Source organism: Populus nigra, chromosome 1, assembly GCF_951802175.1.
Source record: "Populus nigra chromosome 1, ddPopNigr1.1, whole genome shotgun sequence".
NCBI lineage: Eukaryota > Viridiplantae > Streptophyta > Magnoliopsida > Malpighiales > Salicaceae > Populus > Populus nigra.
This window is the reverse complement of record NC_084852.1, coordinates 14,962,186-14,982,058: the sequence shown is the minus strand read 5'-3', so window position 1 is coordinate 14,982,058 and position 19,873 is coordinate 14,962,186. Positions and strand designations below refer to the sequence as shown.

The following is a 19,873-nucleotide window of genomic DNA, read 5'->3' as shown; positions in this document are numbered from 1 at the left end:
TCTTGAAAGATAAAATTAAAAAAAAAAGATTTAGAAAAAAAATAGCAATCAAAAAAATAAAAACTAAATTTAAATAAAAAAAATAGCATCTCACTTTGGAATTATAGAGAGAGACAAGTACAACAAAATAAGAGAGGAGAGAGAAGAGATGAAATAAAAGAAGAAAGAGTTGTTGGAGCTACATCGAAAGTCCAAATTCAACATGTGATGCGACGATTCTAATGGTACCAAGAAAGATTGCGTTCAAAGCGTAGAGGGATCTATGCAACCTTCCCACTAGGAGGTATTGCATGCGATTCCCAAATAGCGCAGACGCCTCCATACATTGGCGTATAATAAGCACGTGCCACTAGCTTCTTTTGAATAAAAAAATCAATTATCTAATATAAAAACACCAAATTGCCCTCCATGAATATGGAATTTACAAAAAAAAACTTGTGTGAAAGGACTAAAATGTCTCTAAACACATGCCTTATTTTTTTTTTTTTGTTTCTAAGAGCAAACATATTGTTTTAGTGTATTCTAATAAACAAAAAGACAAAAAAGAAACCTTCATCAATGATTCTAAATTGTTTTCATTATTCTCATTGTACTATCCATGTAATAATAGCATCATATCTCATGCTTGTAAGAAATATTTAAGTTAAAGTTTATTCTATTCGATGTCTAAAAACAAAATTTGTTTGCAAACTCATTCCCGATTATAATCATTTTATTATTTCAAATATATTTTATTTTACACCTATCCACTCGAACATATCCATCCATTCCAATTAACCGTTTTTAAAATCATTGTCTCTCCAACTAAAATGAAAAAAGAAAATAAAAAATTCAAAAACATGAATATATTAAATGTTCTACATTCCCCAAGGATGTTCAATTTATATTCTTAATTGATCTTTATTGTTTTTGAAATAAATACTAAAAATTAAAACATAATACCTAATATCATAATTTTATTAAAAAATAGCTTAATCAAAAACTAATAAAAATGCAAATGGAATATAATTTAAAATAAAATAGTTTCAAAATATGTATATACAATATATGAATATATTCTACAGTGTTAGAATATATTCAATTTAAATTGAAAGAAATGTTACAAAATTGCATTACATGATTTTGTAATATTATTAGTGTAGGTTTTAATTAAGAATTAGTAAGGGTATAGATGACATGTAATTTAACTTTTATACTATCATAGTTTTTTAATAATTTAAGGGACAAATAATAAACATATTAGTTTGCTCAACAAAAATTATAGTATTTATATTTATATATGGATATAAGGTTGAAAATGTAAAATAATAATACTCGTAATATTGCAATAGATATCAAGGTAAATATTACTATTGGCATTTTTGTAATTAGTTGTAACTTCAAAAAACAATTAATTTTTGTCCTTTTTGTTTTAAATAAGCAGCATTCTATCTTAAGAAAATCTATTATCATATGTTTTTGAAGTGAAACCTAATAAAAGTGGAATCACCTTCCACTTAAAGAGCTTAAAGTTGATTATTAAATACTAATTTAAGATTTTCAGTAAAGGTGTAAAAGTTAGAAAAATAAAAAGTAAAACAAGCTCTTGAATAACAATTTCTCAGAGTTTATAAGACATTTAATTGATTAAATTATGGTAAGTCTTCATTTGATCAAGAATTATGAGTCTAGTTTATTAGTATGGATGTATCTTAAAAAATTGTATATATTTTTTCCAATTGGATAGCATTGCTATTTTTTTTCACTTACTTTCCAATCAATTTTTATATCAATTGAGACTAAATCTGTAACAGCACAGCCCAACCTGCTATATATTATTTGCTTTGAGCCTTACCGTCCTCATGGTTTTGTTCCTAATGACGGGAGCCCACTCCCAAAACGCGTATGACAAGTTGGCAACCAACATTCTTAATAAGAGCAGCTATCACTCCCTTACCTGTCGATGTGAGATATTACAATCCACCTCCCTTAAGGAGTTCGACAACTCCATTGGCACAATCGGATAGCCAGTGAGGTTGGCTCTGATACCAAATATAACAGCTCAGCCCAACATGCCATATATTGTCTGCTTTGGGCCAACCTGCCCTCACAATTTTGTTCCTGGTGACGCGAGCTCACTTTTGAACCTGACACCCCCAAAACGTGTATGATAAGTTGGCAACCAACATTCTTAATAAGACCAGCTATCACTCCCTCACCCACCAATATGAAATATTACAAAATCACTCTCTGGATCATCTTAAAAACACATCCCTCACATTGTTCTATTATATTTAGAAAAAAATTAATAAATTAGTTTAGACAACTTGAATAGCTTTGAAAGGGAAAATACATTTTCTAATTTAAATTTGTAGTTTTAGATTGTTTATTACAAAATATTTATATTTCTAATATATTAAAAATATATTTAAATAAATAAATTATATTTTTTTAATAAGAAACTCTTTAGATAAACTAAATATACTAATATTTTTTAAGACAATATTACAAACTAGTCCATGACTTAAAAAGTGAATTGTGTTCCTAATTTTTACGTAAACACAAATTTTACTTAAGAAGTTAGGGAATTAAAATGATTAATTTTTTCTCCAAAATTAATTTTTATATCAATTTCACTCCCTAATTATTTTAATTTCTCAACGAGGAATCTTGTTAGAAGCACTAAATTGAAAAGGTTGGAATTTGTTCACTGACCTAATACTATTTCTCTTTTTTCAATTCCAGTTTTCTTTTCTTTTTTTAGTTCTTTTCAATGAAAAATTAAGAAATATGTTCATTTGTTAAGAACAATGAGGACTCTTCCCATCAAATAAATTAAGAAATACATCAAGATTATAACTATTTTTACATATAAAATGAAAACCATAATTTATAATAGTCATCTTAATATTCTATAATTGTCAAAATATCATTATAAAATACTAATTTTACTTCATTTAAATTAAGAATTATTATGAAAATTTATGTTGTTAACTAAAAAAATCTTTATATTAAATTCATAATAAAAACTAAATTTACAACATTAGATAAATATGAAAATATATATACAAAATAACTGTAATGTTTTACATTGTTAAAAAGTGTTCGTATATAAAAGAAAATATGTATTGTTCATGTTTTTATCCATGAAAAATTTATAGAGAAAAACTGTGAATTTTTTTTCTAATTATCTAAAAATTATTTTTTAAAAAAGAAAAGTAACAATTAAAATTTTATTGAAACAAAATGATTTGCAAGTATAATTCCTCCCTTTCTAATTTGTTTTTCAATGAAGAAATAGAACCCATTTCCCAAGCCTTTGCTTGGATCTGTTTTCAAATTGAATAGGATAAAAATTGAGTTGATGTTATTTAGAATTTCATTTGATATATATATATATATATATATATATATATAAAGATAAAGATGGTGTTGTTTTATTTTCTCTTTTCGAATCTATTTTTTATTCAACTATACAATAAAAAAAAATTGACATGTACAAAAAAGTCATGAATATTTTTTTTTTAAAAAAAAATCTTTATCAAGGGCTAAAAAAAAATAATGTTCTCTATTATTAAACAAAGAATGCTATGACCTTTTCTAGAAATAAACAAAAAATCAAATGTTATAAAAAAAAAATTTAGCATGGATTAAAAAAATATCATTAAGGATAGTAAAAAAAAAGTGCTTGCCAATATAATTTAAAAAATATTTTGATCTTAGTTAAAAAAATAAAAATTAATGGTATTAAAAAAATAATTCTCAAATTAATCTTTAACCAATCCACTTTAATGGATTGAGATAAACATCTTGAAAAGAAAAGGAACAAAACCCTAAATGGGCATGCACACCTACCTAACCTGTAAAGGAGGTATAAATTAGTTTAAAAACATAAAAATCTAACCAAATAAAAATTATCTTTCTCAACCATGATGAACTTTTTCCAGTAAAATGAAAAATAAAAAACATTTAAGTAAAACTTTTCTTGTTAAATAGAACGCAATAGCCTTAAGAACATGGTTTTTTTTTATTGTTAGAATAAAAATAACTATTAACTTTCTCTTTCCTCTCTTATTTTTCAATAACTCCTTTTTTTTTCCCTCAAAATCAGGGGCTAAACCACGAGTAAAATAAAGTTTTTATTGAAAACACAAAAACCTCAAGAACAAGGATCAAACTTTAGGGACCAAAATCAAAAACCTTGTACAATAAAAAGAAGAAAAATGGGCTACAATTTTTTTTATTATCAATTTTAGTCCTTGCAGCTCCAATTTTTATAATTAATAAAATTGAATTTAATATTTCCAAATCAAACACCAATTTAATGGAAACATTTTTTCACATCTCAAGAATCCTTGTGGAAAATATTACAAATAAATTATGAGCCCAAAACCTCATTTATCCTAATTTAAAAGAAAAAAAATCACAACCAAAAATAAAAATTACCAAAAGAATAAAAAGAACTAAAATAAAAAATAAATTCAATAAAAAGTGCAATGTGGGAAGATTTACAAAACAAACATTTTAGATTGTTTTAATGATTATTGGATCTTTGGTTAGCACTATGATGTGGGTTGAACCAATTTTTTTTCAAGTAGAAAAAAAAATCTAAACCATGTAGAGATTGGCTCGATGTGACTCGATCAAACTCGAATAATTTATAAAAATATAGTTTGACTCAACATAAATATTCAAGATGAGATTTTTTATATAAATATTAAGATAAAAATATATTGGATTGATTCAGACCAACTCGGGTTAATTTGCTAATTCCTTATGCCAAGTCATGAGACTATAATAATCCTATAGAAAGTAGATTAAAACAAATTATAAATCTCAATTTCCAGTAAATCTAATATTGAATGATAAAATTGAAAAAAAAATCAATTTTAAAAAAATAAAAAAAATAACTCGAGTAAACTCATATTAGTCTGTCAAATCTGCGACTTAGATCATGAGATTAGGATAACCCAATAGAAAGTAAATTGAAACAAATTATAAACTCAACTCCTAATCAATCAAGTGTTGAAACATGAAATTGAAAAAATAAATCCAATTAAAAAAATAGTATAAAAAAAACCTCGAGACAATATAGGTTAATCAACTATCGTGACTTGAGTCATGAGACGAGAATAATCACATAAAAAACAAACCGAAACAAATCATGAAGTCTAATTCTTAATTAACTCAATGTTAAAAGATGAAATTTATATAAAAAAATTAATAAAAAAAACTTGAATCAACCCATAAAACTGACGATCCATCATGACACTGATAATCTTATAAAAACTAAATTGAAAGAAATTATAAAATTCAATCTTTAATAATAAAAAAAAGAGTAATTGATATTAAAAAAAAAGCAAAAATTGAAAAAACAAAAAAAATCTAAAAAAATAAAACACTATCCCAGTAAATAGTTTGTGATGAGATATAAATTAATATTTCCTTTTCTTTTGTAATTGAAACTTAAGTACTTTTTTAATGAATAATATTTTGTAACTAGAAGTAAAGTAAAATCTTTTTTTTGTTTTGTTAATAGCATAAATAAAAACAAATCTGGGAGCAATGATTGCATTTTAAGTGGAGAATAGCATTATCATGGCTTTAATTTTTATTTTTCAAGCTTCTATTAAAGAGTAATATTTTGAAACAAAAAAGAAAAGAAAAGAAAAGACAATAACCAGTTAATTAAGTCAAGCGGTAGCGAAAAAAAGAAGCTCCGTCGACTTCAAGACTTTAGTAGTGGTGATCCATATGCAACAGGTGGGTCCTGTTTCTGAAAATGAGAAATGAGTGGCATTTCATTGATATTTTTCTAAGCCAATGCCGATAAAGAGAAGGATGGAATCAAGCATTTCGGATCAATCTAAGTTTATTGCCACCATTAATACATACACACAGTAGTAGCATACCGACACAAGCCTGAATGCACAGTTAGGAGCTTGCGGCATGCCTCAAGTCGATGCATACATGACCAAAGCATCATCAACTCTAACATAGTCATGTATATTCTTGATGAACAACAGGAGTAAAGGCCTTTGGACGGACCTTATTTTACAATAATGATAAATCATCACAGCAACCCCAACTCCGAAACCCTAAATACACAAGTCGGAACAGACTAATATTCATGGGGAGAAGTGTGGAAAAGTTAATAATCAGATGAGAGTAGCTTCCTACTGCAACTGAACTAACTAGATTGACATTTTTTTTTTCAAACATGTAAGTATATTCTAATATCTGAGACTTGCTTATTTGAATGTACCTAAATACCTCCAGAAACGACTTTGTGTATCAGGAGGGATCAGTAACATTGATTAAAGCAGAAAAAGAAACCTCTCGGCTTGTCTTCTATCTGGGTTCTTGGGGTTTCCCCTGAGTCATCTCTTACAGCCATTAAGGAACTTGTACCAGGAGACTCCGGGGGAAAAACTGCATTCTCAGATGTGAATATCCTAGCAGGGATGGCGGGCTCTGGTGCTGAAATGGTAGAAAGATAATGCAGGAGCATCTGTATAATTTGGCTGAAGTTGGGCCGAGCATTTGGATCTTCTTTCCAACATGAGGTCACAATCAAAGCCAAATCCTCTGGGAGGTCTTCAGCACTGGGTCTCACATTCTGAACCAGCAAAACCATGACGTCAAGACGCTGGAAATTGCAACTGAGCTATATAATTATAATCAATAATTAAAAGACAAGATAATCATTCAGGTTATGGCATATCAAGTTTGGAACCCCTATTAATTTTTGTACTCTGAGCAATAAAAGCAGACGAATGTCAGATGGTCCTGGTTTTGATGTCCAGATGCTGGCCTCAAAACTTGAAATGCATATTTCACGTGCTGTAGTGCTAAAGCAACTTAATATAAAAACTGCATGCTAAAATCAAATCCTCCATAAATTGTTGGCACATGGGTAAAATCCCACAATGACAAAGATAGCAGCCAGGTGAGGAAGACTTCTGGGTCAAGGTGATGTCCAACATGTTCATCATCTCGCTAGTGAGAGTTCTCCTCAATGACCCCCCAAGCACAACAATTTCACTAGGCGATTTTACTTCAGCAATTATAAGCAGCATACCCAAACCATCTCCATCAGTCAGTCCAACACCAATTTCACTAGTGAGAGTTCTGGGTCAAGGTGATGTCCAACATGTTCATCATCTCGCAAGTGAGAGTTCTGGGTCAAGGTGATGTCCAACATGTTCATCATCTCGCAAGTGAGAGCTCTCCTCAATGACCCCCCAAGCACAACAATTTCACTAGGCGATTTTACTTCAGCAATTATAAGCAGCATACCCAAACCGTCTCCATCAGTCAGTCCAACACCCCATCAGGTCCGTCGGCTACCCCACCAAAACCACCTCCATCAGGCTGCAACCCTATAGTCGGCATTTATGATTATCAATTAACTCACCAACTTAATGAAAATACTTCACTTCTAAAGAGATCAGCATCCAATCTTGCAGAAAGCAACCTTGTGGTCCAATACTCGAGCAAACTCAATATGTCATAAGAGGTGATAAAGTCTAGTTCAGCAGCATTTAAACAGGCAATTTCTCATATAATCTCAAAAGGGCACTGACACCAGCTGGACATCAATATAGTCACCATCCAAGTAAATCCCCTTGGAATAAATGCTTCCTTAAGATTTCATTTGAATTTTGAGATATAATGAAAACAACACTGCTCACCTTAAAAGCAGCTGCATAAGCTGCCTGTAGATTTGACATGCCTTCAAAAGGCAATTTATTATGGATGAGCTCCCACAACACTATCGCAAAGCTATAAGCATCCACCTTGTGATTATAGTGTTTCTTCTCACCATGTCTTAATGTGACTGTGCTGTAAAGCTGCCACCAAATAGAAAGGTGAACAATCTAGCATCATATAAAAACAATTCTAGAGATTCTCAGTAATTCAATATAGTACCTCTGGAGCCATCCACCGGTATGTCCCTGTTTCAGCAGTCATCATCTCTGTCAATGACTCTTCTCTGGCTAAACCAAAATCTGCAAGTTTAACTGTTTTATGGTCTGCAGTCAAGATCAAGTTCTCTGTGAATAGGAAAGGAAACAAGGTAGTCAGAAGAAGCCTTGATGCTTGATTACTAGGTAATCAAATGTTTTTTGAATTTTAGAGTATCACACTGTATCAGTGCTTAACAGCCTGTTGCTGAGAAAACCCCTTTGTTTTGAAGATGTAATTCAATTCTACATATCAACAAAAATCAAGATTTCCATACAATACAAAGTCACACCCAAAAACCCACAGTCACTCCTTTCTTGCTGCCCAGCTACACCTATCCTCTCCAGCTATATCATCTTTGTGTCTCTTTCTATGGAGATATTGATTTCTTATCTCTCACACTTTGCTACGTCTGATTTGTTGCAGAGAAAACACAGACAGTGTTTATGGCACTAGAATTTTATGGCTGACAGTGATGATGCTTGAAAGTTTTTCTCAGAGATGATTTATGCTTTTTGCCCATATACCTGGTTGTTTGTCTAAATGTAGTGATGATGGAGCCTTTTTAGCGACAAATTGAGTAAAATTGAATTCTACTAATGGACGAGTGCAATTTACTTTTGTACAGAAATATTAAATGTTGAAAAACCTCAGAGTGAAGCCAAAAAACAAACTTTTCATACAAACACATGTAGCAGTTACCTTGTAATGTTAGACCAATATTTCAAATTTATGGAACCCACACTCTACCACTTACATGTTGACAGATCATTTTGCAAGGAAATTTAGTATAAAAAGTTTGTTCGTAAATCATTTTCCTTGAACTCGGCAAGTTTAAACTTTCCAAACAAGAGAGGTGCTCAAATAGAATTGAAATTGCACAAACTAGAAGCTCTCTAAACATGGCTGTAAGGCCATCCGTTCATTTTAGTATTGCACAAGGACATCTTTATGGAGTGCATATATTCAAGAGATCAAGTAAAAAGGTCCAGAAAAAATGAGGTGAAACAAGAAGAAACAAAGACAATTCCTTCAATGCTTTGAATCTGATTCTATCAAACATTATATAAACCTTTCATGAAGTTTATTTCCTGGCTGCTTACTAATGCTGATTAAGTATTCAGACTTGCACATGTCACTGAAAAAGATTAAATGTAATGATTGCCAGTTCCCCTACTATGCCCATCTCTATCCAGCAGATATAACAGTCAGTACAAGCTTATGACATAAAGTCGAATCTAATTGCTATCATGCAGTATCTTAGAAAATAAGTATAAAGAGGTGCCTATTAAATACATAACATTGAAGCGCTTACTATTCCTCTTGGCAATCAATTCCTTGTCTTTAAGGAATAAAAGAACCATAAACACAAATTTCATCAAGTTTTGTCCATCACACAAGAAAAGCAAGTGAAATGTAGTATAATCAATTTAGACCTGACCAAAATAGAATTTTCTATTATCATGTAAAATCATGATAATTTGTGAACTTTCAAATGCACAGGCTAGATGGTTGATTTGATACTTGGATTCATTTTAAATACAACTCAAGATAAGTTTCAAAAGATATATTTTGTTATCTAGAGAAAGAAACTCATTGAGATATTTGAAGTGAATGTAGGGGATATGGATATCCTTTGGGCAGCTTATTGTCTCCTATTTTGCAAAATGTCATCATGCGCAATAGCAAGAAACAGGTTGATGAGGGTCCATGTAGATTGTTTAGGAATACTTATTTTAGAAAGAAATATAGGGTTTAATTTTAAAATTCTAGGTTCCTTACGTTTCCTATTTTTATCAAGACTTATTTTATTGGGTGTTTATAAATAAGCACCCTAAGATACTTTCAGTTTTATTGTATTATTATTGATGGAAAAAAAAAAAGCAGAGTTTTCTCTAAGATTGAGTGTGTTTCTCTTGCTTTGGTTACCTCAAAATTTGAGTTGGTGATCTTATTGTCTGGTTCTACATTGCAGGGGCAACTTAATTGCATTTCCACCTCAATTTAATTATTAGAAAGATATTTTGGATCCAAGATACTCATAAAGTAGTCACACATCTATCTATACTCATATTTTTCAAGTCCCAATTATTATGCTCTTTGATCAATTGCTTATTTAAATGGATATTACCTCTATTGCAAGAGAAAATCTTTATTTAAAAAAACAATTGGAAACAGACTAAAAATCATACTGTCTGGAAAATACAAGTCCCCAATAATGTGGGGCCAATCGACTAGTGAAATTAGAAAGTCAAGGTAATAAACTGCCATACCCGAGCAGAGTGAGTTTCACTAAAACAACTGAAAAAAAGGTATTTATATGAAAGCATTTCTTTTTTGGTGCTCGTATTATGTGAAAGCAACCCAACATGCATTGTTTACAATTCAAATGGAAAGGCAAGGAGAACAGAAATTACAGTGGGTACCCTCTTGAGACAATATTCCAACTGTTATATTCAGCAATTAGTTGACAACTTGCACTAAATGTATGCACGATACAAGTCCCAAAGCTCACAAAGACAGAAGAAGTCCATCAAACTATGTGGGACTAGTTAGCAAGTTTATAAGCCTCTCACAAAATGCTACTTGTACAAACTTCACAAGCTCAAAAGTCTACGGAACACAAGCAAGAAATTTATCATACCAGGTTTTAGGTCACGATGAATGATCCCATGGGAGTGTAAGCATTCCATAGCACGAGCAATATCAAGAGCAAACCCAAAAGCAACACGCATTTCCAAGCACCTTGGTCGCATGTTCAGCAAGTATTTGCGCAATGTCCCACCTAAAAGAAGCTCAGTTACTATCACCATGACAGGCTCCTTGCAAGCACCAATAAACTGGTAACACAGTAAAATTAATTAACAAGAGCAAAACAACAGCCCCGTTATTTTGTATTTGACCACTTCAACAAATGTTAACTAACAACATGGTAAAATTAATTCACTAACAACCCTTTAATGCTGAAAATCAAATGCAAGAAATGGTATTGCAATAAAAATAACCTTCACTAGATTTTTGTGTTGAACTCTAGATAACATTGCAACCTCTCTTGCAAACCGAGCTTGTCTCTTGGCAATCTCTTCTGGGGTTTCTCCTCCATGTACAATTTTAATAGCAACATTTTGATTCTTGTACCTATCAAAAGAAAATTCATAAATTCCAGAACGAGATTACTGCACATAGCAATCCACCATTTAGCAAATGATCTAAACTACAAGAAAAGAAGAAGAATGTTTAAGCAACAGCATCAAAAACTTCAGTCAAATGATCTGATAAGCAGGCATGTAATTGAAAATAAAACTAAAAACATGGGATTTGATATATATGCAATAGTTTTTCTCAATTGATCAGCTAAAAAATGGTTAAATTTTGGTTTAGTCTAAAAAGATGAGAGAAAAATCCAGTAATAAAGTTAATCAGATTCAAGAGCTGCAATTTGGAAACAAAAAAACAAAGACTTCAAGAAGTTTGACTTACTTCCCTTCATATACTTTAGCATGAGCACCTTCTCCAATCTTTGGCCCAACAAATAGAAGCTTGGGATCAACAAGCCACTTGGCATCCAAATTGAACTCTCCAGAGTAAAACACATTACTAGATCCCATTTCTTACTCTATACTAAAAGTAGATGAAATAACATCAACAAACTGAACAAGACCAAAACTTTTGCTATCGCTCTTTTGAAGCAGAGTAAACAGCTAACTAGTCAAGTTAAAGAAATGGAAAGCAGGATACCACTTTGATAGAAAAGAGATAAACTATAAATAAACATGCTCCATATTGTACCCCAAAAATCACAACTTTAGATCCAAAAAGATAAGCATTTGCCTTTGTTTAGGAGGCAAAGAATAAAACCCCACATGTTTTAGAGACAGTCACTAACAAAACAAGAATTTAAAATACAAATGGGAATCAATAAAAAAAAAAAAAACCTCCCAACAAGCTCTGTCAGAAGCAGATAAAATTATACTATTGAGAAGGGGAAAAATGAATGGAAGATTGAAGTGGAGGAGGAGGCGGCTAAAAGGGAGAGAGACCCAGATTGAGATTTGGTGTTAAAGAGATTAGTTTAAAGCAATCTACGCGTATGGAACTGCTTTGTTTACTTGATCTGAAGATAAAGCCGCGGCTGGATTTGAGTCTCTGTCAGACAACAGTGGTGGGGTTTTTAATTGTGTTTTGTTTCTACATAAGATAAACGAAACATTATTAAAAGGAAGGGGGGGGGGGGGGGGGGGGAGAGAGACATGGTCTACATGATTGTGTTTTTTTAAAAAAAAATTAAATTATGTGTTAGAGTAGGCTTACGTTTATTTTTACTAATCTCGTAAATTTAAAAATTAATGGTTATATAAATTTTTAATGAATCTAAAATTTATAAAATTTTAATTAATAATTTTTAAAAAACAAATTCAAAACTTAATCAATTAATTTATACTACTCAAAATTAATTGTATCTTTCTTTTTGTTTCATGCTTGTTGTTACCGTGTATGTTATAAAGCAAATAAAATATTTTTTTGAATTAGAATTTATTAAAATAATATTTTTTATATTTTATATTAATATATTAAAATAAATAAATAATAAAAATATTAATTTAAATCTAAAAAAGATAAATTTTTTTCAAAAATATACACAAACTATATTCCTAAACAAACAATTAATAATTGAAATAATAATAAAATAAATGAGAGCTGAAAAAAGAAGTGTCCAATACGCCCATAAATGTGGTGTATCTTCAATGTGCATAAATAATGAGTATCGAATATCTTCAATGGTTAATTCCATGGCTCACCGATTTGGAACTTTATTTAAGTTAGGTTTTATATACTAGGTTAGAACTTAATCAAATCAAATTTGATTGAATATACAAGTCAATCCATGGTCTGATTAAAATTTAAGCAATATTAATTTAAAAATGGCTTAACTAGTCTGGCTCCGAGTAAGGTTGTCAAAAACACTTTTTTGACACGATATAAAATATACAATATAAACTTGAATTGTAAAATTGTAAGTAAAATATTTTAACTAATTATATATTAATAATTTCAATATTTAAGTAATAATTAATAATATGACACAATAAAAATAAAAATAAAATCAATAATAGCAAAGTCCAAATACCTTTATTTTATTTACATTGATTCCTCTACTTCTTGAACAAATCGATCCACTTGTTTCGTCATTTACAAGAAACGAGTCCCTTTAAATTTTAATAGATCATTTAACATTAATTACTTCAAGGGTCAAGCATGTCAATTTACAACTTTTATTATATATATTTACCAGCTAAAACAGAGTAATATATCAATTGATATGTTAATAGTTTACATAGAAAATTATGAAGAATGAATATGTATTTTAATTTTACAGAAATGAAATTCACAAATAACTTGTATAGTTAAAAAATTATAATAATTATAGTCAAAATCAAGCCCTTGATTATCAAATTGCACAAGTTTTACAAGATGTAAATTTAAAACAATGAAAATGTTAAGGTAGAGAGATTACCAGAATGCACAATTTTATATATTTTTCAAACTCGTAAAATCGGTCTGATTTTACCGAGTTTGAACGTATATGACCGAGTTTGACCGATTATACTAGTTTTCGAATTTTAATCCGATTTGACACGTTAGATACATGTTGACTCGTACTACTTGCTTTTTGACAACATTGGCTCTGAGTTGGCTCCTTAATAGTTACGAGTTCGAGTCTCCTTATGGTCATTAAAGGCTTATATGGTCGTTAACTTCAAGGCTCGTGGGATCAGTCGAGGTGCACAAAAGCTGACCCGGACACCCACGTTAATAAAAAAAAATTAGCAATATCTAATTTGAATTTTTTTTTTAAAAAAATAATGTTATTTTTTTTTTCAATCTTGATTTTAGATTAACTCAGCCAATTATAATCGATCCAGCTTTAGATCAGGTGCATAATAAGTTTAAAAGAATATAAACTTATTAGTTATTGCGTGTTGTTGAATCATATAAATGAAAGTGCGAATCTTGAAGAATGCCCGCCATGCATGCTGTGAATCAGGGTAAGTTGACATGCACAACGAATATGTTCAGCAATTAAGCTTAATGAACATTGAAAAAATGGTTTCAGAATTTCATATGGTCTGTACAAATAATGCAAATTATGAAGTCATGGCTTAGAACTAGCTTTGCACACACCATCTGCTTATGATTTGTGTTTGTTTTAATATTTTAAAAATATTTTTTTAAAAAAAATTAATTTATTTTTGGTGTTTTTATATAATTTTGATATACTAATATTAAAATATTATTTCTTACGATAACATTTTAGAAGTAAGTGGTATGCAGGCAGAGAGAGGCGAAACTGCTGATGCTTCTCCAATGAAAATTAGTGCTGCTATTCTTAGAGAGAGCTCATGAAGTTGAACCAGCTGCATGCCTTGATTTCTTAGAAGAAGAGTGTCAAGAACGCATTCAGTTGCGCTACTGCACCTTTTTTTTTTCATGTCTTTGCATTATTTTAACGTACCAAACCTCTTAGCCTCCGATTAAAGTTCGAGGCGTCATCCATAGCAGAAAACAAATCATAGAAATTAAGTCCTTGGCTGTGCTTATGGGGAACAATGCAACTTCTGCAGAAACTGGTTTCTTTCACCATTTATGCGAGTCTTCTCCAAAAGAATTGGCGACATATATAGCTTGAGATTTCTACTCACTTTCATGTCAAAACCAAGTATAAATCTCAGTACGTACGTAAGAGTATAATGTCTAGAGTACACACAATAAACTCAGCCCATGAATAATCAGAGCTAAGATCTGGAGACCAGCGATAGCTAGATGTTGAAGAATATCAGAGCCATTTTCTTTCCTTTTTAGAGGGCTCTAGTTTTCTTTATCGAATTATGAACTGGAGTTCTTCTGGTCAAGTTCATAGAAGTGATGTAGAACTGATGTTAGAAAGAACAAGAACCCATCAATCAAACACAGTAATAAAGCATTAAAAAGGATAAATAAGATAAGAAAATACAAAGTACAGCTTGTCAATGGCGATGACAGGCGCCCCTGCACAAAATTCCTTGTGCAAGGAAGATACCCCAGATCGGATGGCCCTGTACTAAAAGTCTCACCAACTTCATTGTAAACAGCAGGAAGGACATTTTCAACAGCACACTTCATCATAACAGGAAGATAGAAAGAGAAACCCCCGATTGAAATCTTCCTTCCTTCCTCTGTGAAAAGTACAAAAAGTAAACATATTGGCAGAATATAGAAGATAAAGTCGATAGACATGAGTAAAATTCTTCGAAATGGACATCCAACTGACTATATAATATATATAAAATGGCATTTTAAAAGGTTATGCTTCGGGCACAGGAAGATGCTTGCATTAAATAATATATGTGAGCGATAATCAATCGACATCACATCAATACATGTCAATCCTGTTAGCGACTGTTTGATATTGATTTACATTTATTTTTTATTTAAAAATAAATTAAAATAATATATTTTAAAATTTATTTTTTGATACCACAAATAAAAAATAATTTTTAAAAAAAATATAAAAATAAACATGATTTTAGTCTACTATTTTGGCTATTACCGCACAATAATTAATATTAAAAAATAAAATTTAAATATTTCTATCCATCATCCTTTTAAATAAGTATTTTATAGTCAAATAGGCAAGTTTGAAATCCATAAACTTCTCATCAAGTTTATTGCACCATGGCTATGATAAGTTTGGAATATATAGTTTAGTTAATACGTAAATTATTTAAATGATAAATTATCAATAAAATTATATATAAAATCAGGGTTTTTTCTAATTAATTTATTAAATTTTAAATCATAAAATAAAAATTCAATTAGATCCTTTAAAATAATTATAAATTTAGCTTCAAAATACATCTTAAGCATATCTTCGTGCACCCGAATATATTTGTTTTTTTCTTTTTATATTATTGGTATCCAATTAATCTGAATCATGAAACACCATGCATGAATCTCCACTCCGTGAGCAAATCAACCTGTTACCAAAGCTTATGTTTAAAAATAATAAAATAAAATAAAAACCGACAACGTAATAATGCAAAAAGCAATCAAAATCAAAGCCTCCTAAAACCGAATAATATTAATCTAAAAAACTTTGTTTGACTTCTACACGGTTTGACATTGCAACCACCACCGACACGGTTACCTGTGATTCAGGCAGTCAACAAACCGAAGCATGGCGGTGCCACGTCATCTCCTGTTTCCAATATTGCCGTCCATTTTCACTTCGCCACGTTATTTCCATTGGACTTCTAGGTCAGGGATGATAATAGATGGTGTTGAAGCTGAATTTTGCTTCCATCTAGATTATCCAAATCTACCACCTGCCTCCGACTCTAACCGGGTCGAATCAAGTCGGGTGAAATTTTTTTAACTCAATAGATATCGACCGAATGTCTAATTAAAATGAATTTTACAAAAAAAAATTAATCTAAAATAAAAAAAACAAATGATATTTCTATCCATGAATCATAAAACTACAAAATTGGATTTAAAACTATATACATAAAATCGTAAATATCTTTCATAAATCATAAGATAAAAACTCATACATCTTTTTTTCTATTTTAGAGGGTATTTGAAAATTTTGGTAATATTTGTTTTTAAAAATATTTTTCGTTCAAAAATATATAAAAATAATATATTTTTTATTTTTAAAAAATTATTTTTGATATCAGCATATAAAAATAATATGAAAATACTAAAAAAATATTAATTTAGATAAAAAAACAAACAAACGATATTTCTATCCATTAATTATAGAACTACAAAATTGGTTTTAAAATCATATACATAAAATCGTAAATATTTTTCATAAATCATAAGATAAAATATCTTACATTTTTTTTCTATTTTAGAGTGTATTTGAAAGTGTGGTAATATTTGTTTTTAAAAATATTTTTCGTTCAAAAATATATTAAAATAATATTTTTTTATTTTTTAAAAAATTATTTTTAACATCAGCATATAAAAATAATATGAAAATACTAAAAAAATATTAATTTAAAGTATAATTTTTTTTAAATACTTTTAAAATAAAAAAACAAATAAACTCTAAAAAAAATGCAAGGCAAAAACAAGATTAAACCAAGGCAAATTTTTACTCTAGTCAAATCAAATGGAATTTCATCTAATCATGATTAAACCAAATAAAAATCCAATTCAACAAAGATTGAACGATACCTAATACACAAAGAATCATGGGAAATTGCCAAATCTTAGAGTCAACACTAAAAAGGATATATTATTATTTTTTAAACTCACTAAATGGACAAGGGGGTACTTTATTTAAATTACTTTAAAAAAACTTAATTTTAATTGACATGTAAAATACCCTATTTATAGAATAATAAAATATATACGTGTAAGTGTAGTTGGTCCCACCAGTCATGAATTTGTTACAAAAGCTCACAAAGCCATGATGTTTGCTTTGGTTCGAACCGGTGGTTGTACAAAAAAAAAATAAAAAGTGCATGAAGAGGGCATTCTCTTGATTAGTTTTTTTTATTTACGGAAATCATTTGAGAGTGTGATTACGGTTATTTTTTAAAATATTTTTTATATTAAAATATATTAAAATAATATATTTTTATTTTTTAAAAATTATTTTTAAAATAATACATCAAAGCAATTTAAAATATAAAAAAAATAATTTTCAACAGAAACAAAATTTAAATTATTGCTGAACCAAGCGTTGCTAGAATGATTCTTCCACGTGATGCTGACACGAAGGAAACGATAATGTTTTATCATTCCAAGATGTGATGACTTTTGTGAAAAGATCCATTGTTGTACTCTGTAAAATCTCAGCTTTTGGAAAAACTGTATTGTTATGTGGAAAACTATGTAAAAAGGTTTTTTTTATTTTGTTTTTTTATGATAAAAATATGCAGAGGTTTAGCAGTAGTCTTTACGTATATTTAAAAATAATTAACTGGAAGTTTGAATTATGAAAAGTCTCGAGTCAAGAACAAAGTTACAGGCTATTATTGGAAGGGTTGAACACAACAAAGCCTTGGAATTCCACATTGCGATGTCAAAAAGAGACTTAGACACTTTCTTGGTAATTTTTCGAGACATCCACACAAGTCTCTCAATATTTTTTTGCTCAATTCATATTATTTTGAATGGATTACAATTCAAAATAATATTACATGGAAAAATGACTCTTCATCCCCTCTTTTTCATAAAAGGATAAGACTCATGAATCCTTCAAACTCTAAACTCACAATCTCTCTATTCTCAATATTTTGGAGATGAGAGTTCCTCTAATGAGAGTTTCTCTCCTGGATTCCTTTAATGGGTTCCGTTATTGGGTTCTCTTAGCTATTTAGAAATTTTCTAAGTACGGGTTCTATCATTAATGAGTTCCTCATTTAGGTTCCACCTATGAGTTTCTTAATTGGATTCTCTCTAGCCACTTAAAAATTTTTTAAGTATGAGCTCTACTCTTAATGGGTTTCTCTATTGAGTTTCTTCTTTGGGTTCCTTCTAACAACTTAGAGATTTTCTAAGCATAGACTCACTTTCTTTGGGTTTCCTTTAACCACTTAAAATTTTTTTAAGTATGAACTCCACCTTCCGTGGGTTTCCCCCTTAATCTTTTAGATTTTTTTTTAAAATATAGGCTCATTCTCTTTGGGTTCTCCTCAGCCTCTTAAAAAAATTTTCTAAGTATATATTCACTCTCTATGGATTCCTTTAACCACTTAGAAATTTTTCTACATACAGACTCCTTCTTCATAGATTTCTTCACCTATTAGAAAAATTCTCCAAGTATGGATTTTTCTCTATGGTTTCACCTTACCTTCCTGATTTTTTTTTAAATATAATTCCTTCATGGAGGGATTTAGAATTTTTTTTAATTATAAGCTCACCCTCCTTAAGTTCCTCCTAACCACTTAAAAATTTTCCAAGTATGAGCTCTATTTTCCATGAGTTCCCCTCAATCTTTTAGAAAAATTTTCTAGGTATATGCTTATTCTCTTTGAGTTCCCCTCAACCTTTTAGAAAAAAATTTATAGGTATAAATTCACTCTCTTTGGTTTCCTATAGTCATTTAATTTTTTTTTTGTATTAGATCAAAGAATGGGTCCAGGCGATAGCTAGACCTAACATCCATGGGCCTCAGGGGATCAACTTGGGTCTATTCTTCGCCTTTAAAGGGCTTAGACAACTTGCATAAGCTCAACTTAGGCCTATTTTTTAAATATTTTGAAACTAAGTTCTTTTCTATTTCTTTTTCTGTATAAAATAATAATAATAATAATAATAATTTAGACATCTATATGAGTTCCTCAATATTTTGTATTGATCTAATACATATTATTTTGAATGGAATACAATTCAAAACATCACATGGATGAAATGACTCTTTAGCCCCTCCTCATCACAAAAAGACAAGACTTATAGGCTATAAATACCCCACGAATCCTTCAAGCTTTAGGCTTACAATCTCTTCATTCTCAACATTTTTAGCATACATATTTTCAAAATTCTATATCTCTAAAATATCATTGCACTTTCTCTCTATAAAAAAATATTTAAGCATCTGAGAGTTTCTATATCTACCAAAGAGAATATTTTACATGTACTAGCCATCAACTGTCTTGGCTTATCAGACATTATGTACAAGCTATCAATCATATTAGTTAGAAATAATGTATCAGATTGCAAGAACCAAAAGATTAACTGATTATCCAACATATAAACCTTATTTTTAAGCTACTTGAATTTCTTGGGACCTCATCATTTATATATTTTGGTCCTTCGTACGACCATCTTCACCACTAAACTTACATAGTTGTTTATGAAGTTGATATTAGTAAGTGATTGTGGTGTTAATCACAATTGTAACTCTTAGAATTTAGTTTGAATATTATTTCAG

At 29.8% G+C, this 19,873-nt stretch overlaps 1 protein-coding gene across 1 annotated transcript; it reads right to left on the bottom strand.

The window, feature by feature from the left end:
* Window positions 1-5,833: 5,833 nt before the first annotated feature.
* On the bottom strand, window positions 5,834-12,126 carry LOC133668042 (serine/threonine-protein kinase STY13-like). The gene is made up of 6 exons (XM_062087786.1): window positions 11,428-12,126; window positions 10,953-11,085; window positions 10,592-10,787; window positions 7,912-8,036; window positions 7,674-7,832; window positions 5,834-6,598 (listed from the first exon to the last, which is right to left on the bottom strand). Exons 1-6 carry the CDS (start codon window positions 11,553-11,555, stop codon window positions 6,284-6,286), a joined length of 1,056 nt encoding a protein of 351 aa, XP_061943770.1. The 5' UTR covers window positions 11,556-12,126; the 3' UTR covers window positions 5,834-6,283.
* Window positions 12,127-19,873: the final 7,747 nt, after the last annotated feature.